Source organism: Gopherus flavomarginatus, chromosome 10 (assembly GCF_025201925.1).
Source record: "Gopherus flavomarginatus isolate rGopFla2 chromosome 10, rGopFla2.mat.asm, whole genome shotgun sequence".
Taxonomy (NCBI): Eukaryota; Metazoa; Chordata; order Testudines; family Testudinidae; genus Gopherus; species Gopherus flavomarginatus.
In genome coordinates, this window is record NC_066626.1 from 50,229,961 (window position 1) to 50,255,022 (window position 25,062).

General features: G+C 38.5%; 1 protein-coding gene across 4 annotated transcripts in view; it reads left to right on the forward strand.

The window, feature by feature from the left end:
• BAZ2B (bromodomain adjacent to zinc finger domain 2B) overlaps positions 1-25,062 on the forward strand; it is a 276,520-nt gene that overhangs the window by 220,976 nt on the left and 30,482 nt on the right. For all 4 annotated transcript variants that reach the window (XM_050969152.1, XM_050969151.1, XM_050969150.1 and 1 more), the window contains 10 exons: positions 1,362-1,436; positions 5,652-5,895; positions 8,608-8,670; positions 11,736-11,880; positions 15,266-15,933; positions 16,507-16,783; positions 16,951-17,106; positions 17,826-17,986; positions 19,743-20,053; positions 20,437-20,572. In XM_050969152.1, the coding sequence (XP_050825109.1) occupies positions 1,362-1,436; positions 5,652-5,895; positions 8,608-8,670; positions 11,736-11,880; positions 15,266-15,933; positions 16,507-16,783; positions 16,951-17,106; positions 17,826-17,986; positions 19,743-20,053; positions 20,437-20,572 (2,236 nt within the window). The remainder of the gene's footprint in view (positions 1-1,361; positions 1,437-5,651; positions 5,896-8,607; positions 8,671-11,735; positions 11,881-15,265; positions 15,934-16,506; positions 16,784-16,950; positions 17,107-17,825; positions 17,987-19,742; positions 20,054-20,436; positions 20,573-25,062) is intronic.

The following is a 25,062-nucleotide window of genomic DNA, read 5'->3' on the forward strand; positions in this document are numbered from 1 at the left end:
TCTCTCTATGGCATGTGTCTGCACCTATCTGGCTATATTCTTAACACTAGCTAACCAGAAGCCAGTGTGGAGGTAAATCTGAAGAGAGTTGCTCTGACATGCACTGCAGGTGGTAGAGAAAGAACTGAAACATGGTGGCTCTGCCCTTTATATCCTTTCGGAATGCACAAGGAAGATCTGTGTTGCAGTTTGTACACCCAGAGACTAACCTACAGGGAGGCCTACTGCCTGAATGTCATCAATTGTGGAATATCTACATGGACTAACATTCAAAGAAGAAAAAGAGGTTACTTACCTTTACAGCAACTAATGTTCTTTGAGACCGGTGTAGTCTGTATACATACTCTGCTACCCACCTGCCATTCCTGCTACTTCAGAGTCCTGACGTCACAGGCTTTCTCAGTAGTGAAGGAACTGAGGTAGGGTGAGGTGGCTTCTCCCTTTATACCTTCGTGAAATGATGCATACGCTGCCTCAGTGGGAACTGCTGACTAGAAAATTCTCCAGTATGTGAACACTGGACATGCACTCACCAACCTTGCAATATATGTATATATACTACACATCTCAAAGGACATCAGTTGCTAAAAGCGGGTTACTTAACTTTATTCCTAATTTTCTGGGTGTCCAACATTAGACACCTAGAGCCAGATTTCAAGGTGCTGATTGCTCACGACTGCAACTAAAAGTGATTAGAGCTGTGCTTTCAACTTATAATGCTCTATAAAAATGCTAATTATTCTAGAAAATTGGCCTAGGTTTCTCTGATTGGGTATCCAAAATGAGTGGACACTTTTGACAATTTTGGCCTTAATGTCTCTGTGTTTGTGTCCCATCTGTAAAATGGGGATAATACTACCTATTCTCTGAAGACTATTTTGAAAATAAATCTATTAATATTTGTGAAGCACTTAGACACCATGGTTAGAGCACCATAGAAATGCCCAGAGGATGTTAATAACTGTGTGTTTTGGTACTGGGTTTGAATAGTCTGTGGCAAATAAGGCCTGAGGCCACTGAGTATTATAAAAAGAAATATTGAATAACTACTTATTCTCTCATTTCTTTAAAACCAACTCCTTCTCCAAACTCAAAAACAGCTGCAAAGATTTTGCTCAAAGTTTTTAAAAGAATATACACTGTGTGCGCAGTCCAAGTTGCACTTGAAACCTGAATTCTGGTATTTCCTAACTTTTGAATGCATGCCCTTGCAATCTTCTTGTTCTTTTAATTAAGTATTTTTGGATGTAATTTTTATATATATAAATATTATATGTGTGTATATCTCAGATATATGCATATTCTTGCTCGGTAATATTTCATAAACTACCTAAAACCTTTGTTTTTTTTGTGTTTGACAGTGAAATTGATAAGAACATTGATTACATGTCAAATTTAAGAAGAGATAAATGGATGGTTGAAGGCAAATTGCGGAAGTAAGTTATATTTCCTTAAATATTTCTTTTGTATGTTTGTTTAACTTTCTACTATAAAGATTTGTTCCAAAGACAAAAATCGGCTAAGTTGTGTTTAAAAAACAAAACAAAACTGCAATACTTTCTTAATAAAGGATATTAATTTAACTTGTCCCAAGGCCAGTATTTTACAATCGTTTAAAGATGTGTGAGATTCAGTGGGTTACTATGCCTCAAAATTGGAAGAAAATCAAATCCATTTTGCATTCTTTGAAAGAAGTAAACCATTTCTTAAACAAAGGTTACTTTAGCTGTCAAATTGTTATTGATGTTAAGAAACTGATTGGACCTGCCATACTTCTCAATTTTCATTTTAAATATGCTTATAAAGGACTTGATTGTTGTTACAATGGACACCCTTAAAAAATTGCCTGTTACTTTGATAACTAAATAATGCTACCTCACTATTTGCAGTACATCCTCAGTGTTCCTATAGTAAGTGTTGGGAATAATGCGAATACTGAGGTAATCTCATCTATTTACCTCAGGCAAAACTGGCAGATTTTCAAGGGTGATCACTTTATGTCCCCTATTCTCCCATCGTACAAAACAAAATTCCATACAGCAAGGATAATATCTCCACCTACCAGGAGGTTAGAAGGCAAAGAAACTATGAATCACAAGGTGTACAAAGCAAGGCTCCGCTCCCATTCCCTTTGTCATCTTTGCTTCCTATCCAGGAAGCATTGAATCCTTTCTCGGTCCTTTGCTTCAGGTACTTTATGTTTCTAATCCTATTTCTCCCTTTTTTCCCTTTAATGTGTCTCAGAAGGAAGAAAGAAGAAGTAAAGAAGAAGGACAAGAGGGAGGTAGAGGAAAAAAACTGACCAATTAAAAAAAATATGGAAAAAGTAGCTGTGGACCTCTGCTAATACTGCAGGTTCCCAGACTACATAGGTATAATGGCTTTATCTCTTGGGGCAAACCCAATCATTCTCCCATCTCATCTGGATCCTAACAGGCCTGTGGGTATGTAGTTGAAACAGTGCTGCTGAAGCTCTGATGTAGTCAAGAAATCTTAGCCATCTTTATCTCCTCAGGGATTCATTCTTATCTCTCTCCCTCCATCAAACTGTCACTTATATCAGTGGGCAAAGGGAGACGAAGAGCATGCAGCTGCCTGCAGAACCAGTGAGTTCATCCTTCTGGGCATAACACTGAAGTACCTCAGGCAGGGGTCTCAATCAAATCCTTCAGATTTGGTGTTGCTGTGGGACACACACAGTAGATTGGTTTCCCTTCTCACAGGGAAACCACCTCAGTTGTAAACTATAACCACAGATCAAGAACATTGTTGTGTTCTTTTGGGTCTGAGGGAAGGAATGAAGGCCAACATTTTCAAAACTGACTGGTGATTTTAGGTGTCTCCATTTTCAGGTGCCCAATTTGAAGCATCTTTTAGAGGGCATGTGTGCTCAGTACTTCTAAAAACCTTGAGGTATCTCAAGGTGGACATCCAGAATTTAAGGCCTGTTTGAAAAGTTAGGCCATGGATACCTATTCTTTTCCCTTGCCTGATCCCAGGAATGTTGCAGAGGTTAGCTCAGATTGGATTCATGTCATTTTCTTTGGCCCTGTATCTTTGGTTTTCAGCCCCAATAAGACCTTTCATTAGGTTCATGCTGAGGTCAGATTATGCAGGAGTTAATTCCCTTCAAACACCACCTTTTGTATGTGTCTGGAAGGGAAGAGGATTAAAGAGACAGCTTTCTGAGACAGGGCTTTCTCCCCTGATTGGGCTAAGTGGCCAAACACAATCAGGAAATGTTCCACCTTTGTCACCTCCTGTCCTATTTGGGGCATTTTTGTTAAGTTGTGCTCTCGAGAAGAGTTTTCATTGGTCACTTGCTCCTTACAACATAGTGACTGCATTTACCAAGGTTCACCAGGGCCTTAGAGTGCAGAATGCTGCCTTTAGGTGTCTGTGGTGCCTTCTTTGATTCATTTTTCTACTTTTCATTTTCAGTGTTGTGCAAACCTCGATTCATGTCCTTCAGAGTCATATCTGTTCATTTGCTTTCCACTGAAGTCATCTTTTTATATGTCCTCTTCTCTTTTAGGTGCATTTGAGAATTGCGTTCACTGGTTATTGAACTTCTTTATCGGCTGATGTTTCTGAACAAAGTTGTCCTTCAGGTTCTCTCTGGATTTTTATGCCTAAAGTTTTGAATTTTATGTTAGTCAGCTATTCATTCACCTATGCTTTTGCCTGATATGTTAACTCTTGTGCACAGAAAACTTTCTAGACTGGTGGTGAAGGCTGGAAAATTTTACTTCTCTTAGAAAAAGGATAAAATTTTCTAAAGTGCTTAAGTGACTTAGGCTGTTAAGTCCCATTTTCAAAAGTGACTTAGGCACTGATGCTCAGTGAGGCTTACGAGCCTTTTGAAAATGTCACTTTTGAAAATGGGACTTAGGTACTTGTCACGTAACTACTTTTGAAAATTTTATCCAAAGTATATTAGTAAGTCTAAAAATCTGTTTCCATGAGCAAAAGAAAGGTCTAAGATCCTCTACATCTTCTAAATCTTCAAGTGGATTAAAGATATTTTTAAATATGTCCTACCAGGAGGTAGGTAATTTCTCACTGCCAGGGCATGGCTACACTAGAGAGTTTACAGCAATGCAGCTGCACTGCTGAAAGCTGTCTAGTGTAGCCACTCTAAGACGACGGGACAGAGTTGTCCTGTTGGCTTAACTACTACAGCCCCCACAAGTGGCAGTAGCCATGTCAGTATGAGAAGCTCTTCAGACAACATAGCGCTATCCGTACTGGTGCTTATGTCAGTGTAACTTATTCACTACCCTGTGCAATGTAAGTTATGCCAACATAAGTTGTAGTGTAGATATAGCTTTAGTCTTCTAAAGACACTTTTATCTCTTGAGCAGTGAGAACTGAGGCAATAATAATGATCTACTCTGTGTAGGAATACTCACTCACTTCAGTCTTTGACCTTCATTACTGGCTAGATGCATCAGCTTTCTAGAGAGCTGACATTTTTGTCAGTTCTCTCTCTCTAGGCTGCTGTTTGAGAAGTCACCTACTTTCACACTTCTCATTATAGCCACTTGCTGTATGGAATGTTGTTTCATAGGATGGGAGAAGTGGGGAAATACGACAAGGAAAAATTACTTACTGGTAATTGTGTTTGTCGTAATCCTTTCACTTTTCCCATCCTTCTTCCCTCCCCTCTTCTCTTACAAAACATTTGCCTTTTCTACACACTTTTTTATATCTACTCTATATCAGTTATGTTTTTGCCCTGCTCTTTAAATGACTATTTGAGCCTGGTTATATATATCTTCTATGATTCAGTGTGTTTGCCTGCTAGCTTCCTGGTAGGTAGAACTATAACATTTGCTGTATGGAATCTTTTTTTGTAGGATTTTGTAGAAGAGGAAAGTCTACAACAATCATAAATACTGGTATGTAAGTTTTTTTTCTCTTTTGTTTCTTAAAATTAATACGTCTGTTAACCTCTGAGTTACTTTAGCTGGTTACTATTTCTTAGAGTGTTGTGTCCAGAACATGAAAAGACCAGCCAAAGCATAAAGACTAATAGAAACATTATGTAAAATAGACCAAATACACCTAAGAAAGTTCTATTTTTTAAAAAATACAGGATCAAGGGTCAAGTTTACTATCACCTTGTTAGCGCTAAGATCACTTCAGCAAAATGATGTTCTTTGTTTTACTATCGTCAGTTCTCAGCTTTCCGAGACACACATGTTTAATAGTGGCCCTTCTAAAATGGGTAGGTAAAATGCAGATTTCAGCAGGTGCAATGCAAAAGAAAAAGGGAAAAATTAATAGAAGAGGCAGATTGAATTGGGCTCGTCTCTCTAGTTTACAGGGCTGGCTATTTAAAATTCCTCTGGTCCTGCATGCCTTTTATATAGTTCAGTGTTGCTCAGTAGAAATTACCCTGAAGGCAGGAAATCCAGTACAGAACTGAATACATTTTTATGGGTTAGAATTCTGTATGAAGTGTTCTACAGTGTGACTTTCTTATGTCAGTCTCTGATAACAAACAGTGAGATAGCAGAAGGTTGTTGTAGGACAGAAGTAAATTTGAGTTTAAAATGAGTGATGCATCTTGGAATGAAGAACAGAGTAGAGTATGTGTGTGCTACAACTACAGTCAATAAGACCACTTGCATGTCATGTGTTTAAAGGCTTAGAATCATTCATGCCAAGAAAACCGGCAAGAGAGACACTACAGTGGGTGGTGATATAGGAGAAGAACAGCATTCATTGGGTACATCCACTCCAGGACGCAAACGGAGACGGAAGGGAGGAGACAGTGATTATGATGATGATGACGACGATGATAGTGATGATCAAGCAGATGAAGATGATGAGGACGAAGAGGACAAAGATGACAAAAAGGGAAAGAAGACAGAAGTCTGTGAAGATGAGGTAGGGAATATTAATTTAACAAATGATAACTTTTTTTTTAGAACGTTAAAGAATGGAATTTTCTTTCCACTCCTTTATATGATAGATTTGAAGACAACATTTGTTGAAAATCTTATAAAAAGGAAAAAATCATAATAAGTGAGAGTATGTGTTAGATTTGTTTTTAATTGTTTGGTATTTTAAGTTCTTTGGTAGACTTTTCTTTTCTTCATTCTTTAGCCAGGTGTCTTTTGTTTGTTTTTTTGTTTGCTTGTTTTAGCTTAATCTAGATTTTCATTTCTCTGAGGACTGCCTTCCTACCATTTTACGTAGACCCTTCAAAGAGGAAAAGGCTAAATCAGATCCAGGGATCCAAATGTTTTCTAGCAAATAAGCATAAAAGTAGCTTTCCGGAGAGTGGAGAAGGGGATGCGTTAATTATCAGGATAGCTTCAGTTTAGTCATTGGTACAGAGAGAAATTACAATAAATAATATCCACTATGAAACTCAGGTATCTGGTGTAACTACAAGCTGAAAGAAGGGAAGGGTTGTTTAAGAGCTTAAGCTGAACTGTGTATGTGTATATATTTTTAAAGTTAAAAGATAATTGAAATTTGTTAGCAAATATGACCTTTGAGTCTTTACAACTTCTCCAGGTTGATGAGGGTGAGAGGAATGGTCTTTTGCAGTTCCACAATACTTGATCACTAGCTCCAATATTTTAATACCCAACATCCTTATAAGACACAAGACGGGTCATTACAAATATTTATTAGCTTTTTAAACTGAACTGCCTTTGTTATAGTCAAACTGAGCTTTTTATAGAAATTCCACAGAATCTCCAACAACATCACACAAGTCCAGTGTGGTCTGGTGGAAGAAGCCCGGGAAAGGAGCCACAAAAATGCTAAATTTGAATCCTGTCTTTTGCTCTAGTTTGCTATATGGTCTCCAGCAAGTCACAACACCTTTCTTTCTGTCATTTTACCAGTTTGTAAAATAAGGTAGTCATATTTCTTTACCTACGGTACCTCACGGTTGTGTTGTGGGAATGATTAATGTTTGCACAGTGTTTTATATGCAAACTAGTGGTTACACTCAAATCCATACAAATACCTTTGATTAAAAACTAAGCATCAGCTGTAGGAACTCTCCTTTTGGCCACCATTCTGGATTCTGTATGGAATTACAGTAATCCCTTCCTGCTGTCTTTCTATCCTTGTGAGTGAATATAGGAGATACTGCCAGAAAATCTTTGTGTGTGAATGGTCGTATAAGCAAAAAGAGTGAACCTTTAGAAATGCAATGCCCTTGAAAGTACAAAATATGGATAGCGTGCAAAAAAAGGACAGTAGACAATAATGTTTCAGCAGGAAGACTTACTTCATAAAGTCTTATCTGTGAAGATTGGAAGACTCCATGTACCTGTGTCTTCTTTAACTCACAGCCATATCAATCAATACTACAGACTTCTGATGTCATTAAATGCAAAAATGAAATTTGAGAATTTTCCCTAAAACTATGTTAAATACCACAGTGATCAGGCTGGGTACCAGGAGTCGGGGACATTCAACACTTTTAATTAACCTTCTCTAATTATTTTTACTATGTGAAAAAGTCTGGGTGCTTTCTGGTTGACTTAAGATATCCCAGAATGTGATATCATCTGTGATAAATACAGAAAGTCCCACTGCAACCCACATTATGTGTGATGTTTCACAATGTTGCATTTGTGAGCCAAGAAGCACAAAAAGAATTTCACAAAAGGTTAATGAAATCTTATTTCTGCGTGGAATGCCTCCCTTCCTCATACCACCCCATCATGGTTATTGTTGGAATTTAACACACAAATTTTGCGTTTAATTCCAGTTTCATTTTTGCATTTCAGTTCACCTTTAAAGTATCTGAGGTATAATTTCAGCTGTTCGCACAAAGAATCACATAGGGGAGGCTACTATCTTCTGCTTCAGGCTGAAGGGTAATTGAGACTTCCCAGGAAAGTTATAGAACTCTCTTGGAACTGTACTATAGTTCTCCAAGGGCTTACTGAATTGAATTAAAATTCTTACGGAAATTATCCTTATTTCTAGCTGTAATTTCATCAAGGAGAATTTAAAGCTTACAGTTTTCAATGATAGATGGTCTCTCTTTAAAAATCAATAATAGCCGTACTAGTATTTCCCATACAAATTTTTGTCATTTAAAGTGGCTTTGCATTTTCTTGTGAATATTGAAAGACTCCAAATTCTCTCTCTCCAAAGATTGATTGATTAGATTCTGACATTATTCCATTATTTAACGTGAGAAAAACACTCAAAAATGAATGTAAAAGAAGACACAACTTTATGAAACTTAATAAACTAAATTATAGTTTTAAGTGTGTACCTGCAAGGTGATTTATTTTTTTCCTGTAAAAGGACAAAGTCTCAACAAAATCGACTGTCCACCCACTTTCCCTGTACATATACATCTGGGAAGGAAGATTTATAATACTTTTGTAGAAATAAAGATATATTTGGCTAGTCACATATATTCCACAAACAAATAGTTCCAACTTTTGCACACAACTCTCTCTGAAGTCAATGGGAGTTGCATCCATGTCTTAGGGTAGAATTTGTCCCACAGATTCGACATGATGTATTTGTTACATGAAGCTCTTGTACTGTAGCATTAGTAGTACCATTACGTTATCCTGAAATAAACTATCATGACTGTGTATTTATTGGGTGTAGGATGATGGGGACCAGGCAGCAAGTGTTGAAGAGTTAGAGAAACAGATTGAAAAACTCACCAAGGTAAGAGATTTCCATCAATTTTAGTGTCTGTCTTATCTGTTTTTTCTGCCTCTAGCACTTTCTCTGCATGGGTTTCTTTCACAGGGCAGAAGGAGACACAGATCCCAGCTCATCTTCCCATTGTACTTTTCATCCCATTCTCCATGCACTTGTGGTTGATCCCCAACCCTCACATGTTAATAGGTTAGAGAGTTGAGGAAATAAGTGCTTTTACTTCCAGTTAATCAGCTCCCAACTTACCTACTGCTGATGTTTTTACTTCCACTCTCACAGGATATCAGTTTACCAACCACCCTTCTTTAAGTGTCTTTTTTTTCTCAGTCCTTGATGAGTGCTGTCCAGAACCCATCCCTTGATAGTGTAGCCTTTTGCGATACTTGGACCTACAAATTTACCCTAATTGTGAGCTCAATTGTGAAAACTGAGTAGAAATTCATAAAGTATCACAATAACCTATAACTACAAATGTTGATAGGAAAAGTTGCCAATGCAAGACAGAATTAGTGGAAACAAAAGGCCTACTGATACAACTCAAGGACTGTATTAAAATAATGCTTGCTAAACAAGGAAAGTGTGGAACCAGGGATCAGGGAACCAGAATTGGTGTGTTGGAAATTTAAGTGCAATTGTATGGACAAAATAATGAGGCGACGGGCTATTGTACCCACAACTCCATTTTTGGAGAGAAAGAGACTTTAAGGAGAAAAATTGGCCATTGGAGCAAGCTTCGCCATCATGGCTGCCACCCCCACCATTTTGTGGGACCCCAGGCCTTCATCATCTTGATCCTGAGAGATGTCTTGGCCAGACTAAAACAGAGAGACCTACCCAGATGACATCACTATCTCTGCCAGCTCCAGCTAAATCCAAAACACCAGCTGGGATGTGTGACTTTGCCACCTCCACCCACCCCGTGTGTTCTTTTCCTTCCCCACCTTATTTCTTTTCTTTCCTGTCTCCTTTTGCCTCTTTTTTAATAAGTGTCTGGCTTAGCCAGCCAAGACTGTATATCTTGCAACACTGCTGTAAGCTTGTGACCAGAAAGTGACAACTAAAACAGTACTGAAATAGGCCAATGGTTGTACGTTTGCCAGGTCTTATGGCTCATAAGACCATGTGCCATGGCTGTTTTTCCAGTAGTGAGATTGCAAGTGAAAGTCAACACCAGAGACAGAAGGTGCATTTTCTATCTTTGATATTCTGTTCTCTCTCCTTTTGTGTGTTTGTTGTCTCAGGGAATGGGATTGGACTTTAACAACTGCAACAGTAACAGCTCTAGCCCATCTCAGCTAACTAACGTCACCTTTCCCCCAAAGGACAGTTGTTACCCTCCTTGATACCATTTAAAAGACTGTTTGTTTTTTCCTTCTGAAAACTCTCTTCAGCTAAAGAGAGAGGGAACAAGGGATGTTGTTAAAATGAAAGTCTTATTTAATGCTTTACATTTCAAATGCTGTAACTGTTTTCCCTTATTTTCTGTATCTTTAATGAAAGGTTAAAAGTATTTTTAATAGTGTGATTGCCATGTACTAACCAGGATGAAACCTGAACCTTATTTAGAAGTGCTTAATGTTGGACAGTCAGCGTCACGTTAACAACTTTAGCCTATATATTCCATCTAAATTAATGCAAAGAGACCCGCTCTCCTGAAATGTCCTGTGTGTGGTTTTCCCTTTCAATTGTGATCTGTAATTACCCGCTCTCTCCTGCTATTGGTTGACCTTCAGAACCTAGTTCCCAGGCATTGTAGAGGGGAGACCAGTTAACTTGGCTCTTTGCTTTTAAATTCAACACATGAGGTGCTAAGGACACTTGTCACCACCAGTTAAAGGGTCAGCTCTAGTATTAATAGCTTTATGTTTTCCAGAGGATGAAGGCAATATAATTAGGGTTAAATGTGAATGTACTTCTGTAGGATTTCTGGTGTGAGTGCTGCCATTGGCCATAGAAATACTATGGAATATTGAAAGCACTGTGATGTTACAGGGAAAGGAAAGATGAAAACGAAGAATAAACTAGAGGTGACATATACTTAAGATAATAGCACAAAGAAATTTGCAAGAAACCTCCACAATATCAGTCCCTCTATAAATTTGTAGGATTTATAGGCTACTTTTTGGTAAGGAAGACAAGTCAAATTTGTTCTGAACCTTGCAATGGTGAAGACCATTCCTGAATTCTAAAATAGCCAGGTGCCTAGAGTATGACCCAAAATGGCATAGACTTGAATAGTTGCTTATTCAGTTTCTGAACAGTTGTATATGTTTTTGAGTAGCACAGTAGAATCAGGTGTTTAGATAATGGCAGTCGGTATAGAAAGGGAAACAGGTTAGTAGATAAGGAGAATAGAATGGGGAAAATTTGCCGAATTGGGATACTATAGTGTACCTATTTTATTTATTTAAAGAGAGTTCATCCTTCCAGGCTTTGTCATTGGTTTGTCTACTGCTCCCAGCTGCAATAAACACCTAGTTCTGGGAATTCTACACTGCTTCCAAGAGTGCCAGTTTAGCAGAGGAAGGAGTAGGTAGACTAACTGAAATTCCTGTTAGATTCCTCCACTCCTCCCAAAAAGTACTTTGTGTTTGAATAATGGCTTTCTGTTCAGATATTACTGAACCATTTCTCTAAGCCAATTGAAATATTCATTAGTTTCTCATCAGGAGCTACAGAATCTCACGCTGCGCTGGGTAACTTCAGCACTCTGAACACCATTTACTGTATTGCATAATTGATAGGATTTTGGCTGTTCCAGTGCAATGAAATCATGGATTCTATTGTTCTCTGAATGTTGGTATTAAAATATAGAACATACTACTGCAGAATGCATCCTGACAGTGAAGCTGATAAATTTAGGATATATCAAAGAGTGCCCGAGCTGATTATTTAAAGACAATTTGGCTTTTTAGATAAAACACTTGTGTGAAATATCCCAAGTAAATGCTGATGTGGCTACTGAGCTGTCATTTGGCCTTGCCCGAACAGATATTTTATACTATAACAACTGATTTTTTTCCCCACTGAATTATAATCCTCCACCCTCCGTCCCCCTTTTTTAAAAACAGCAACAAAGCCAGTACAGAAGGAAATTATTTGAAGCCTCTCACTCTTTACGCTCAATGATGTTTGGTCAGGATCGTTACAGACGCCGGTATTGGATTCTACCCCAGTGTGGGGGTATTTTTGTGGAAGGCATGGAAAGTGGTGAAGGTAAGTACCAGAAAGGAGTAATCGTAGAAATTGCTATACAAAAGTATACTGCCTGTGTGTCTAGTCTGTTATCTGTGTCTTCAAAAATGGCCTGTTACTTTCAGGAGAAGGCTAAAAACTAACCTGTGATAGCCCTAGTTATTTGTGCAGTGCTGTTTGAAGAGGCTAAGGGGAGTTTTTCTGATTTTTAGTTGGTTAATTTATCCCTTGAAACAGAGAATTAATATCCTTTTGTTAATTTTTGATTTCATATGCAGCTACACTAGCAAAATCCTTTAATGTTGCTGTGATAAATGAAGGGGGAGGGAGGGAGCTTCCTTTTATGGATACCCAGCCAGCCAGTTAGCTATAAAATACCTCTTGGTAGCTGTTCTCTACTTGCTTTACCTATAAAGGGTTAAAAAAAACCCATAGGTAAAAAGAAAGGAGTGGGCACCTGACCAAAAGAGCCAATGGGAGGCTAGAACTGTTTAAAATTGGGGAAAATCGTCCCTTTGTCTGTGTGTCTGTTGTTGCTCTCTGGAGAAGAGGGGAACAGGGTAGTAGTTATGCTGTGAGAAGCTGAAGGCCAGGTATGAAAATCGTAAAAGTCAGACCTAGAATTGCTTATTTGGAACCCAGATATGTAAGTAGATCAGAAAATGTGTAGAAAGACATGATTAGGTTTATTTTGTTTATTTCTCATGGCTTGTGTATTCGTCTGTGCTAACCCCAGATGCTTTTATTGCTTGTAACCTTTAAGCTGAACCCCCAGAAACTATTTTGGGTGCTTAATTTTTGGAATTGCTCTTTTAAAAATCTAGCAATAGCCTGAGTTTTCAGATGTATTTTCTTTCTTTTTGTTTTTAATAAAATTTAATGTTTTTAAGAACAGGATTTGGATTTTTGTGTCTTAAGAGGTTTGTGCACATGCTTTTTAGTTAGCTAGTGTTAACAGCTGCTTTCTGTGTTTTTCTTTCTCAGCTCTTGGGGGAGGGGGGTGGAAGGGTGAAAGGGCTTGAGGGTATCCCACAGGAAGGAATTCCCAAGTGGGCCTTTCTGGGTTCCAGGGTTTTTTTTTGCATTTGAGTGGTGGGAGAATCTACCCATCCCAGATCAGAGAGAAGCTGTGACCTTGGGAGTTTAATACCAGTCTGGAGTGGCCAGTATTAATTTTTAGAACCCTTGCGGGCCCTCACCTTAGTGGGGAATCAGCCTTGACAGTTGCTAAACTATTTCTCTATATTTTCGTTGGCAATGAATTCTGCAGGTTGACCACAGAATATATGAAGAAGCATTATTTTTGTCTATTTTAATTTTCTCAGGACTTATGCAGATATTCAGAATGTTTTGTGTTTAGAGATTACATATATGGTGTGAAATAAAATGGAACATGATTGTTATACAATAAGATACTCTCTTCAGTTCTCTGCTAAAACAATCATTTCTTTATTAACCCATAATATGTTTTTATGCTCCTCTTTTTTCTGAGTGACCTGAATTTCCCTCCAGGAGGCGTTAAAGTCTGTTTTACTAAAATTTAAATGGAGTTTGCTGATTTTGATAGTTAATATATACCTTGTCTACAAACTTTTTTTTTTAAATTTACCTCAAGTGTAGATACATGTCAATTTTAGAATTCACGTATTAGAATTCCTGGATATAGACCCAACCCATGATTTTTTTAAGATCTCATCTGCAAGATGTCTCCCTGCCCACTTCATCTCCTTTTCAGTAAATTGTATAGTAGTTAGTTTATTACCTCAGAAGAATGAAAGTCTGAGTTGGCCTTGCTGAGTTTTGAAACCTATGGTTCCTGGGTGTAGCTAACTGGAAACTTGATGCATAAAACAGTAAGCCATCTCTCCAGTTATCAAAAGTACCTCCTTGTAAAGCTTTTACCTGTGCAGTTCCTGAAATTGTTTCTTCCTGTCAGGCCCATTTTGGATCTCTTGGTAAATTCAACATTATTAGTACCCAGATACGTTACTAGAGTGGTGGGTGCATTAAAAATTCAGAAAGAGAGATGCAAAATTATAGCAGTACATTTTCCTTGCTATTGTGCTTTTTTCCTTGTTGAAATTATTCTGGTATTGCAGAATGTGCAAATAACCCCTGCAGGTGTTACCAGCCATAGATGATAAATAGGGGCCCTGTTTATCTGTAATTATGCAGCTGCACTAACTGATGCAGAAACTAAGCAAACAAATGGCTGCCATGCTGAGCGCTTTCCCTCCTCTTTCCTCCCTGTTCTCTGCCGTTTCCCTCTCTTTTGTTCTTTTTGAAGATTCTTATTAATGCTTGTTGACATATGTTAATAAGGGCAGAGGAAGAAAGAGGATTGACAGGAAAACGGGAGAGAGGAGAGAACAGAACAGTTTTTTTACCCATTTATAAACTGGTCCTTCCCCACCTCAAAGATATTCGAGCTGACATGGACTCTGAACCTCAGCATTTTGTATTGTAAATTGTTTAGCTATTTAAACTATTCTATTCATCTATCTGCTTAGCTATCTGTAGATCCCAAGCATTATATTGTGTAGCTTCTTCAAATAATTTATTTCAGATAACGAGTAAAACAGGTAAAAGTAGCCTCCAGTATTTGGTAATTAAATTCCCCGCTTTCTTTTAATTAAAAATTAATTGGGTGGATTGTGAATTTTAATGTCCTATTTCTATCTTTGGGAGACAACCAATCTGTGAAATAGATTTTTTTTTGGTCTTCATTCTTATTTCTCCCCCAGCTGGAGGGCTGAGAGTTTACAGAAATAGCCTATAAATTTAAAAGAAAATATCCTTCTCTCTTGGTGTGTACGTGAAACTTTTTGGTAATTCCGTAGTCAATAGTAACTTTTACAAGCACAAAGCCGTAAAAATTTTGCCCCTTCCAAAGAAATTAGAACTGACAAACTGCTCCAGAATTCCATTGGTGTTCTGTATGCAAGTTAAGTGAATCTCTTAGCAATTTCTGGGGCAAAATCCTGGCCTTGTTGAACTCAATAGGAGCTTTTTACTAAATTCAGTGGGTCCAGTTTTTCATCTCTGATACACAGCAAAGTTTAAATCTATTTTAGATTTGGTGAGGGGAAAAAACACAATACAATTGACAACACAATGAGAAGGGTCTGAGCATTTTTGTTATAAACCACTTTTCAAACTCTTTCGAGTTGGCTGTGAAATTTCATCCACATGAAGGTACAGTGTAAAGTGTATTTGAGTGTTGTGTTTGTCCTTTTACAAAATATTTTTCAGAGCTTGAAGGCAACTTCATAGAGTACATGGTGATCTAGAGCACGTGGAAGTGACTGATGAAGTTTTTCTTCATATAAAACCTGATTACAGGAATGGTCTAAGTTAGATGGTTCTCCTTTGATATTTTAAGTTTACAGTTGTTTCAATTTTGCAGGTCTAGAAGAAATTGCAAAAGAAAAAGAGAAGTTAAAAAAAGCAGAAAGCATACATATCAAAGAAGAGATGTTTGAGACCTCAGAGGAAAAAGTAAACTGTATAAATACAAGTCACTGTGAGCAGAAAGAGGATCTTAAGGAAAAGGATAACACTAATTTGTTTCTACAGAAGCCTGGCTCTTTTTCAAAGCTAAGCAAACTATTGGAGGTAGCAAAGATGGCTCCTGAATCTGACATTATGTCACAAAAACCCAATGGCAGTGCAGCAAATGGGTGTACACTATCTTATCAAAATAACTCTAAAAACTCTCTCTGCAGCCTTCAGCCCACCATATCACAAAGCAGCTCTGAAAAGTCAGATTCTAATAATCTTTTTAATCCCATTGCAAGTGGACCAGGAAAGTTTTACAATTCTCCATTAATTCCAAATGACCAGTTGTTAAAGACACTTACAGAAAAGAGCAGACAATGGTTCAGCCTTTTACCAAGAATACCATGTGATGATGCATCAGTTACCCATTCAGATACACCAGCTTCTTCTTCTTCGCTAACTCTGCATTCAAATCCTCCCTCAAAATCACCTTCACCAGTCCCATCTCCTCATATCACTTCAACCTCTGTACAGAGTCCTATGGGAATAAATCCGTTTGCATTATCATCACTTCAGGTTGGTACTTAATTACAATTTGAGGTGTCTGATCTAGCAGTCCTTACTCAGGTGACATTCCCTCTGAGAGCTGATCATACCATTGTACCTTTGTTCCTTGTATTTTTTTAAAACTGTTGTAAAATGTAACTCATTCTTAGAAATGTTTTTTTAATGCTGCCGAGTACTATTTGCTAAAAAGATTTAGATTGGTAGATTAGTAGGCAAACAAGGATGTTTAAATTAACAATTTGTGTGATTTTGTGTGTACTGTTTCAAATCATTTGTATTTGTATAAAGAAGTTGGCAGTTGGTAGTTGGAAATTGAATGAAAAAAAGGTAACTACAAATAGTAATTTTCAGAACTGTGGTCATCAGAAGCAACAATTTTCTAAACATTCACCATATAGGGTTACTAGTTGTTTGTATGATTTGGCATCTTAGCTTTTTTAACTCTTTAAGGCAGGGATCAAGGCCTCTTTTGTGTTTTTATTATGCGTAGCACAAGGGTTGAGTAATCCTAATCCAGGTTTCTAGGAGCTCCACACTAGTAATAGAATTAATAGTAATGTTTTAAAAATATTTTTGATACAGCAGATGAAGACTGGATTACCTATAATGGGACTTCAATTTTGTGGATGGCCTACAGGAGTTCTTACTTCAAACCTTCCATTTTCATCTCCCTTACCTAGTGTTGGATCAGGGTTAGGATTGTCAGAAGGAAATGGTAATTCATTTTTGACGCCCAGTGTTCCTGCAAGTAAAAGTGAATCACCGGTACCACAAACTGAAAAAACAGCTTCTGCTCCCTCTACAGGAGTTGAAGTAGCCAAGCCAGTAGATTATCCTAGCCCAAAACCCATACCAGAAGGTAAGCATAATGCAGTAATGTGCCAGAACTGTCTAAATGTTGAGTTCCTCTAATGCTGCCGCACTATGAGAACATTTGTTTGCATGATTTCTTGAAATAAATCTGATTGTAATAGTGCTTCATGTTTAAAATGCTTGTAAAAGATTTGCAAACTTGTCTTGATTCAGAAATGCAATTTGGTTGGTGGAGAATTATTGATCCAGAGGTCCTAAAAGCTTTGCTTAAAGTACTACATCTCAGGGGAATAAGAGAGAAGGCCTTACAGAAGCAAATACAGAAACACATGGATTACATTACTTTGGCCTGCATCAAGAACAGAGATGGTATGTAACTGATATGAATGTTTGATTGGCATAAGGATAATAAGTAGAGATGAATCTGAGGTACATTTGGATCCAGATTATAGGTTCTTAAATGCTCGGCTTGTCCAGATCTGAGCTTTTGGTTTAGGCCAATATCTAATAATTAGTTCACTTAACTAAGTATGTTTCTTTTAATGAAAAAAGGATGTTGGCTTCAACACAGAACTTGCAGCCAGAAAGGAGGGGGTCTAAAGTGTCTTTAAAACACCTTTGTAGCCTCTTGATACTGGGTAGTTCTGGAGAGCTCCATCGTAATACAGATAGCCCTGGGTGGAGTGACCAGAGGTCCGGTTTTCATAGGGACAGTCCCATTCTTTGGGAGTGTTTTTTATATAGCGACATATTACTCTCCACCACCTGTCCCGTTTTTTCACATTTGCTTTCTGGTCACCCTTGCCCTGGGGACCTGTCTGAGTTATGCCACTCTTTTCACTTGCCCAGAACCTTCACAGTACTACATACTGCAGTGCATACTCAGTGTACCCACACCCTTGATGTTGCAATTCTTTAAGCATATGTGACAGGATCAATACAAAATTAAGCATTCACGTTGGGTGTATTAAGAATAAGTTCATATAACGACCATTAAACACTTTTTTTAAGTAACAGGTTTGAGTTTGCAAAAATCAGTTACAAAGTTTATTAAAATAAAATAATACAATTTTGACTCCCAAATGCAGTTGCAATTATTGAAATAAATGAAAATGAGGAAAACCAGGTAACTCGAGACATTGTGGAAAACTGGTCAGTAGAAGAGCAAGCAATGGAGGTGGATCTGGCTATTCTTCACCAAGTGGAAGACCTAGAACGGAGAGTTGTATCAGCTAGTTTGCAAGTTAAGGTAAAACTGCCTTCAGTAAAATCCTTCTTCAAAAATGTTGTTATTAAATAATAAGAATTGAAAAGCAATATTTGCAGTTCTTTTACTGTTAAGGATAACTGCCTTCTTATTAATTTTATAGTCCACAAATGGAACAAATCCAATATAATTTCACTATTTGTATCAGAGAAACTGGAATATTTTCTCCCTTTCTCTTCCTAATTCAAACATAAAAGGAAAAGTAGATTATGGTATTATTTTTTATTACAGTTAAATCTTTGGATAAAGATCCTCAGAGTGGCAGTCCCAGAATATTCCCTTATAGCACCCAGAGCCCTATGCCTTTCATTGTCTTGGGAATAATGCCATTTTGGGTGATGACTTGTTTTTAACTGCAAAGATTTGATTGGTATGGGCTAGCCTAGCCATTTAGCTGTAGCACTTCCTGCTGCCATTGTATGTCCGTGTGTGGTTTGTTGTTGTTCTTTAAAATAAATAAAAGAGCATTTCAACTTCTATGTTTTGGTGGAATAATGTAATACGCCCATGCATATGAGGAACTACGTACCACATGGATTGTGAGTCTGAAGAAGCTCAGGACTTTCTGGTCACGCTTAGAATCATGGCGTTATCCAAGATGATTGTAGGCCCAGCTCATATGTCTGGCTGCAGTCTGGATCTGATGTTTGGGCTGGAGTAGAGTTGAGAGTTGGATGTTATTTCCATGTCATGGGTTGCACATTGTCTCCTGTGGTTTGAGGTCTCGGACCTGGCAGGGTCCTTCCTGTCAGAATCAGAAATCTGTTGTGGTGGTCTGTCATCAGAGACTAATGGAACTTGTTGCTTCCAGAGGGCTCTGAGAGAGAATGCTGTTGCTGAGAGACCACTCTGCTAATGGTTTGATTATGCTTATATTTTGGGATTCATAATTTTAATTATCTGAGTAGTTTGGGAAAGACAGGGTAAAAAGCTGATTAGTAACTACTGACATCAGCTGAAGACAGTACCTGATTTTTTTTAGGTTAATAAAATACAAAATTCCATTATTCCAGGGGCGGACAAACATTTCAGCCTGAGGGCTGCACTGCATTTTGGAAATTGTATGGAGGGCTGATTAGGGGAGGGGGGCATGGTTCCCCCCCCTTCTTCTCACCCCCTGAAGGCCCACCCCCAGGACTCCTGTCCCATCCAAGCCCCCTGTTCCCTGATGGCCCCTCAGGACCCCTGCCCCATGCACCCCCCTCACTTCCTGTCCCCTGACCGCCCCCAGAACCCCTACCCCTCACTGTCCCCCGCCACCTCATCCAAGCCCCCTCCTTCCTGACTTCCCCCCCAAACCTCTGCCCCCATTCACTCCCCTGTTCTCTTCCCTCTGACTGTCCCGACCCCATCTACACCCCTGACCACCACCCCAAACTCCCTTGCCCTCTATCCATCCCCTCTGCTCCCTTACCATGCTGCCTAGAGCACTGGTGGCTGGCGGTGCAACAGCCATTCACTGCACAGTACAGAGCTCCGGGTCAGGCCGGGCTCTGCAGCGGTGCTGTCCCAGGAGCTCACAGCCCACCGCCCAGAGCATTGCACCAGCGGTGGGGCGATCTGAGCCTGCGGGGGAAGGGGAACAGCAGGAGAGGGGCTGGGGGCTCTGGGGCCGGGCAGGAGAGTCCCATGGGCCAGATGTGGCCTGTGTGCCGTAGTTTGCCCACCTCTGCATTATTCCCACACTTATCCAGTTACAGCATCAAACAATGTGTGTAAACCTCTCTACTAAATATAGGGTTGGATATGTCCCGAGCCTGCATCGGAGAGGGAAGACCTGGTATATTATGAACATAAGTCATTTACTAAATTGTATAAGAAGCATGATGGAGAATGTGCTGGAGGAGAAGGCAGCAATACCAGTGCTCTAGAGCGGAAGAGTGACAACCCTCTAGATATAGCTGTAACCAGGCTTGCTGACTTGGAGCGGAACATAGAGCGAAGGTATCTGAAGAGCCCCTTAAGTACCACCATTCAGATCAAACTGGATAATGTGGGCACAGTTACTGTCCCTGCTCCTGCACCATCCATTAGTGGTGATGGTGACGGGTAGGTTATTGAGATTAACTTGAAAAATTATTGTGCTTCTTTGCTAATTGGAGCCTATTTTCTATTGCCTGTTATCTATGTATCTTCTTGTATGTCTGTGATCCATATGGATCATGTTATTCTGCATGGTGCTTTGTAAATATTTTTTGTTATGTATGTTGATAATCCTGCAAAGTTATCTTACATTTAACTGGTTGTGACTAAGCTTTGAGGCACGTAGCCACAGTCTGTGCACTACATCAAATTTAGTTGCTTAAACCTTATACTTATTGGCTGTGTACGTTTCGTCATTGCTTGGCTTTCAATGTGATAATGATTGTTCCATGTTCCGAGATCAGCAAATATGGATGTGACCTACTTAATTTCTCTGTATTTCAATGCAGAATTGAAGAGGATATTGCTCCAGGGCTAAGGGTATGGCGAAGGGCTTTATCAGAAGCTCGCAGTGCTGCACAGGTAGCGCTGTGCATTCAGCAGTTACAGAAATCAATAGCATGGGAAAAATCTATTATGAAAGTTGTAAGTGTTTTTCATTTAAGAAATACTGTAACTTAACTTTCCTGTATCCTGTTTCCCCACTTTAAGATACTGTGATTAATAATGTATCTCTTACCACTTCTAAAACTTACTACAGTTAAACTGTACATAGTGCTCTTATGAGCATAAATTGTACAGATTTCACTTTTGCTGAGTTCAGCATTGTGAAACTTCCTATAATAGAAAGCTCTTCCACTGGTTGCTTCATTTTTAAGGTGTCAATTACTCTTTGAAATTAACATGTAGGCATAAAATAGGTATTTCCATGCCTCTGATGGAGAACACCATATTACTGAAAGTTATTCATCCATGATGTTAGCTTCATGAAGACTGATTTGATTGTCACATACTGTAATTAAAGGCTTGATTTTTCAGAAAGTTGAGATGCTCCAAAATGTGTGTAGCTTCTTTGCATGCCGACTTATCACGACTGAACATGCAAACTGGGCAAATATATAAGCAAGGGTTGTAATGTCCATCTCCTCATACACATGCCCATTTAACAAGTAGAGCTGTGTTAATTGCACATACAAAAAAGGCATGCAAATGCATGTGTAAAAATTTGCATGAAGCTTTGAACCTCAGATTTCTGAAAATTAAGTTTTAAGACTGCTACAACATTCATCAGAGAAAAAACTTTTACAGTTGAGTATTTAATGTTGAAATATTAACTTGTAAACATCTTCATTCAGTTATTGAACCAGCTCAAAATTGCTTTATGAGCAATATTGTGCTCCAGTATTGTCAGTGTAATATGGTGGGCACTGTCAAAAGCATTTTTATTTAGTTATTAGCCCCTCCCCTCATTTCTGAACCAGCAAGAATAGAAGTAATATCCCACTTCCATCCATTAGGTACGCTTTGTATTTCTAGATAGATAATTGAAGGATAATTTACAGATACAAACTATGATTATAAGGTTTTATGCTCCTATCAAAGAATTATAGATACTACAAGAGTAGCCAAAAGACCACAGAAATGGCTTAAAGTGTAATTTGGGACTTTGAGAGTGAGGTATAGTTTAATTCACAGTTTTTCTGAATTAGGTTTATGCATTGAACTACACAGGGAATTTGGGTATTTAGTAGAAGGGCTCATTCCTGAAAGGTATTATTACTTTTACCAAAATAATAATAATAATAATCATAATTGCATAAGAACAATTTTTAAAATTCAGAATTTCCTCTTTCTTTTTTAAATTGCACTTTTTTCATGTTTTGCACTCGTATTTTTATAGTTACAGACTATGGACTAGAGAAAACAAGGCAAATGAATAATCTAAAACAGTCATCATCTTAAAGTCTTTCCCCTGTATTCACCAAAACAGTTTCTATGTTAATGAATTTGGAAGTGGCAACTAGCCACTGAAGTTAGTAGGAGTTCCATTTCCTATGCTTTCTACTCTCATTTCTTCTCCCGTTTCCCCACAAATAGATTAGATGTCTGATCAAAAATATGTGCTCTAAAATGATTGCATGTAAAACTCATTTGTGTAGTTCAGTTGTGGACTGTCAGCTTACATAAATTTAAATGATATATAGTTTTCTAAAAATGTAAATTGTAAATATGTATTATAATATCAAATTAATTTAAAATATACATTAATGTAAAATATAAAATGAAATATATAATATATGTTATGGTAGCTATTACATAATAAAGTTTTTCCTACTTTAAAAGTATGATGACTTCAGAGAGGTCCAAATGACTGTATCAGGCACTTGAACAATTGGCTTTGTCTCCAGTTGATCCATTGCTTTTTTCTTCTTAAATATTTATAAAATAGTTATTAACACATCTGGCTCTGATCCTGAAGTCACAGAATTTTCTCTAAGCAATGTCTGCATAATCCAGCCAAAAGTTATCAAACTGTAACTTGTTTAATTTAAAATGGATTGTATTTAATAATAATTTAGAAAATATTTGAAAAAATAAATAGGCTTATTATAGCAGCTCTCCATTTGCAGTATTTTGAAACTAACAATAATGTATTTTAACTCTCTATTAAGTAGCTCATTTTCAATGCCTAGATTTTTCATTTGCAATGGCTTTTGACTGACATGTGCCATGACTTCCAGCACTTAATTTAATAAATTTACAGCAAAGCTACACAAATTGTCTGTTTGCCTGTATAATAGGTCTGTGAAGAATATTAATACCCCATGACACTGAGGTCAGAGGTCTAAATAAAAATTACATTTGAATAATATACAGTAGTCACACTTAAGAACCTGCCAGTATTGTCTTAGCTAAATACTTACTTCATTATTCCCCAAGTATTCCCTATATCAGCGTTAGCCAAATTACCGACCTTCTGAGCAACATACAACAGTCTTGAGAAGTTCAAGAGCCCAGACGAGCCTGCTGGGGCTCAGGACTTCTGCCCCATGGGAAGCACCTGCCAGGGCTTGGGGCTTCCGTCCCGCCCCTCTGAAGTCCCAAACCCCAGCAGGTGTGCTCCACAGGGCGGAAGCCCTGAGACCCACCTCCCCTGAGAAGCCCCTATTTCAACATCTTGCTACAAGACAGATGTCCTGAACTCCCCCCACCCGAAGTCTGGTTGGTGGAGAATGGGGGAGGAGTGTGTAAACTGTAAAAGAGCCACATGTTGCTCACGAGCCACAGTTTGGCCACCCTTGCTGTATAGCAAATACTGAGGTATTGTATCTATCTAGCCAATACAAAATAGGCAAGTTCTTCAGGTTGACCACTCTACAGTATGACCTTCAATTTTATAGCAGTCTAGAAAGAGTTCAAATATGACTGTCCATGAAATCAGAATCCCTTAATTGCACGTTACTTTGTATTGGTATGGACATGTCTTATTGGGTCCAGTTGAGAAAGCGAGGAGTCATTTACATGGTCTGGTCTATACCTTGGACTCACCTTGGTGGGGCACTGCACTCACTTTAAAGACCCACTCCACATCAGGAGACTCAAAGAAGAAATGTACCCCCCACAGAAAATAAAAATACTAAATTTTCTATTTTTAAAATGTAAGTCAAATGTCTAGTTGTGTTTTATTTTTCCATTTATTCACACCATGTGCAGCTGAAGGCACAAAGCTATATGCATCTTAGGCTTGTACTAACCAACCACTAAAACATGCCATTATTCTATCTTAATGCTGTACCTTTGGTGTAAATTCTGTATCCAGTTGTGGCTAGTGTGCCTTTTTGAAACTTACTAAGATTTTAACAAAACAAAACAAAACAAAAAGTTGTACTGAGAAACAACTGCAGAGATATATAGGCATCATGATTTCCTGGAGTCTGGGGGAAAATTAATAATGAATTGGAATTATTTTAGTGCTAGTATTAAGTTAAAATAGGAGCTCATCCACAGAGGTGGCTCTAGAATTTTGCCGCCCCAAGCACGGTGGCACGCCACGAGGGGTGCTCTGCCGGTCACCGGTCACACGGCTCCAGTGGACCTCCCGCAGACGTGCCTGTGGAGGGTCCACTGGTCCCGCGGCTCCAGTGGAGCATCCGCAGGCATGCCTGCGGGAGGTCCACCGGAGCCGCCTGCCGCCTTCCTGGCGACCGGCAGAGCGCACCCCGTGGCATGCTGCCCCAAGCACGCGCTTGGCGTGCTGGGGCGTGGAGCTGCCCCTGCTCATCCGAAGCCTATTACATTTTTCCCATTTATTTTCCATGGGATTTGGATCAGGCCCTTTCTGATTATTTTCCTAAAATATTGTACTAATTTTAAAATGTAATTATTTGATACAGTTCTATAAACCATATTACATACTAGATCTTGCAATTAACATATGCAAAAGAAACATTTCAGACTGTTTTGCCCCACAAACTTTAGGGATGCGGTGTTTCATTCTTTTTCTACCCAGCTCACTCCATCAAGTAATTGTCATATTATTGACCTACTTTTAAATTTATTCACGTCTTAAATAAAGCTCTGCTTACATACTCCTAGCCATATGCCCAGTGTAATGCCAACCTAAAGTCAGAAAAGGGTAACATGCAGCATTTCCAGAGGAAGAAAACATGATTTTCATTATGATTTTGCATCACTCTTCCTTTTTGCTTAATAGTAATGATGTACATGATGGCATTTTATTTAATAATTTTGGTCATGTCTTTTGTTACATGTGAACTTATTTTTATGCAAAATTAAAATTGATTAAATTTCCTACACAATGAAAAACCAACAATTATTAACCAGTGCCTAGTCAGTGCCCGTCAGTGCTGTGCCCTATCTGCACACAGTGAATGCCCTACCAGCTGTTGAACCAGATGAAAAACCCAAAGTGAGACTAAATATGTGACTTGCTGCATCTTAAAGGCTGCCAATCTTGGCACTGGCAGATTATAAGAGAGTAAATTCCAGAACAGAGGGATCTAAGGATGCCCTGCTCTCTAGCCCTAGGATTTCAACCCTAGGGACAGACAACAAGAGCATTCTAATTGATTGCGACTTCTGCCATAGGGCATAAGTGGAGAGAGAGTCCCTGA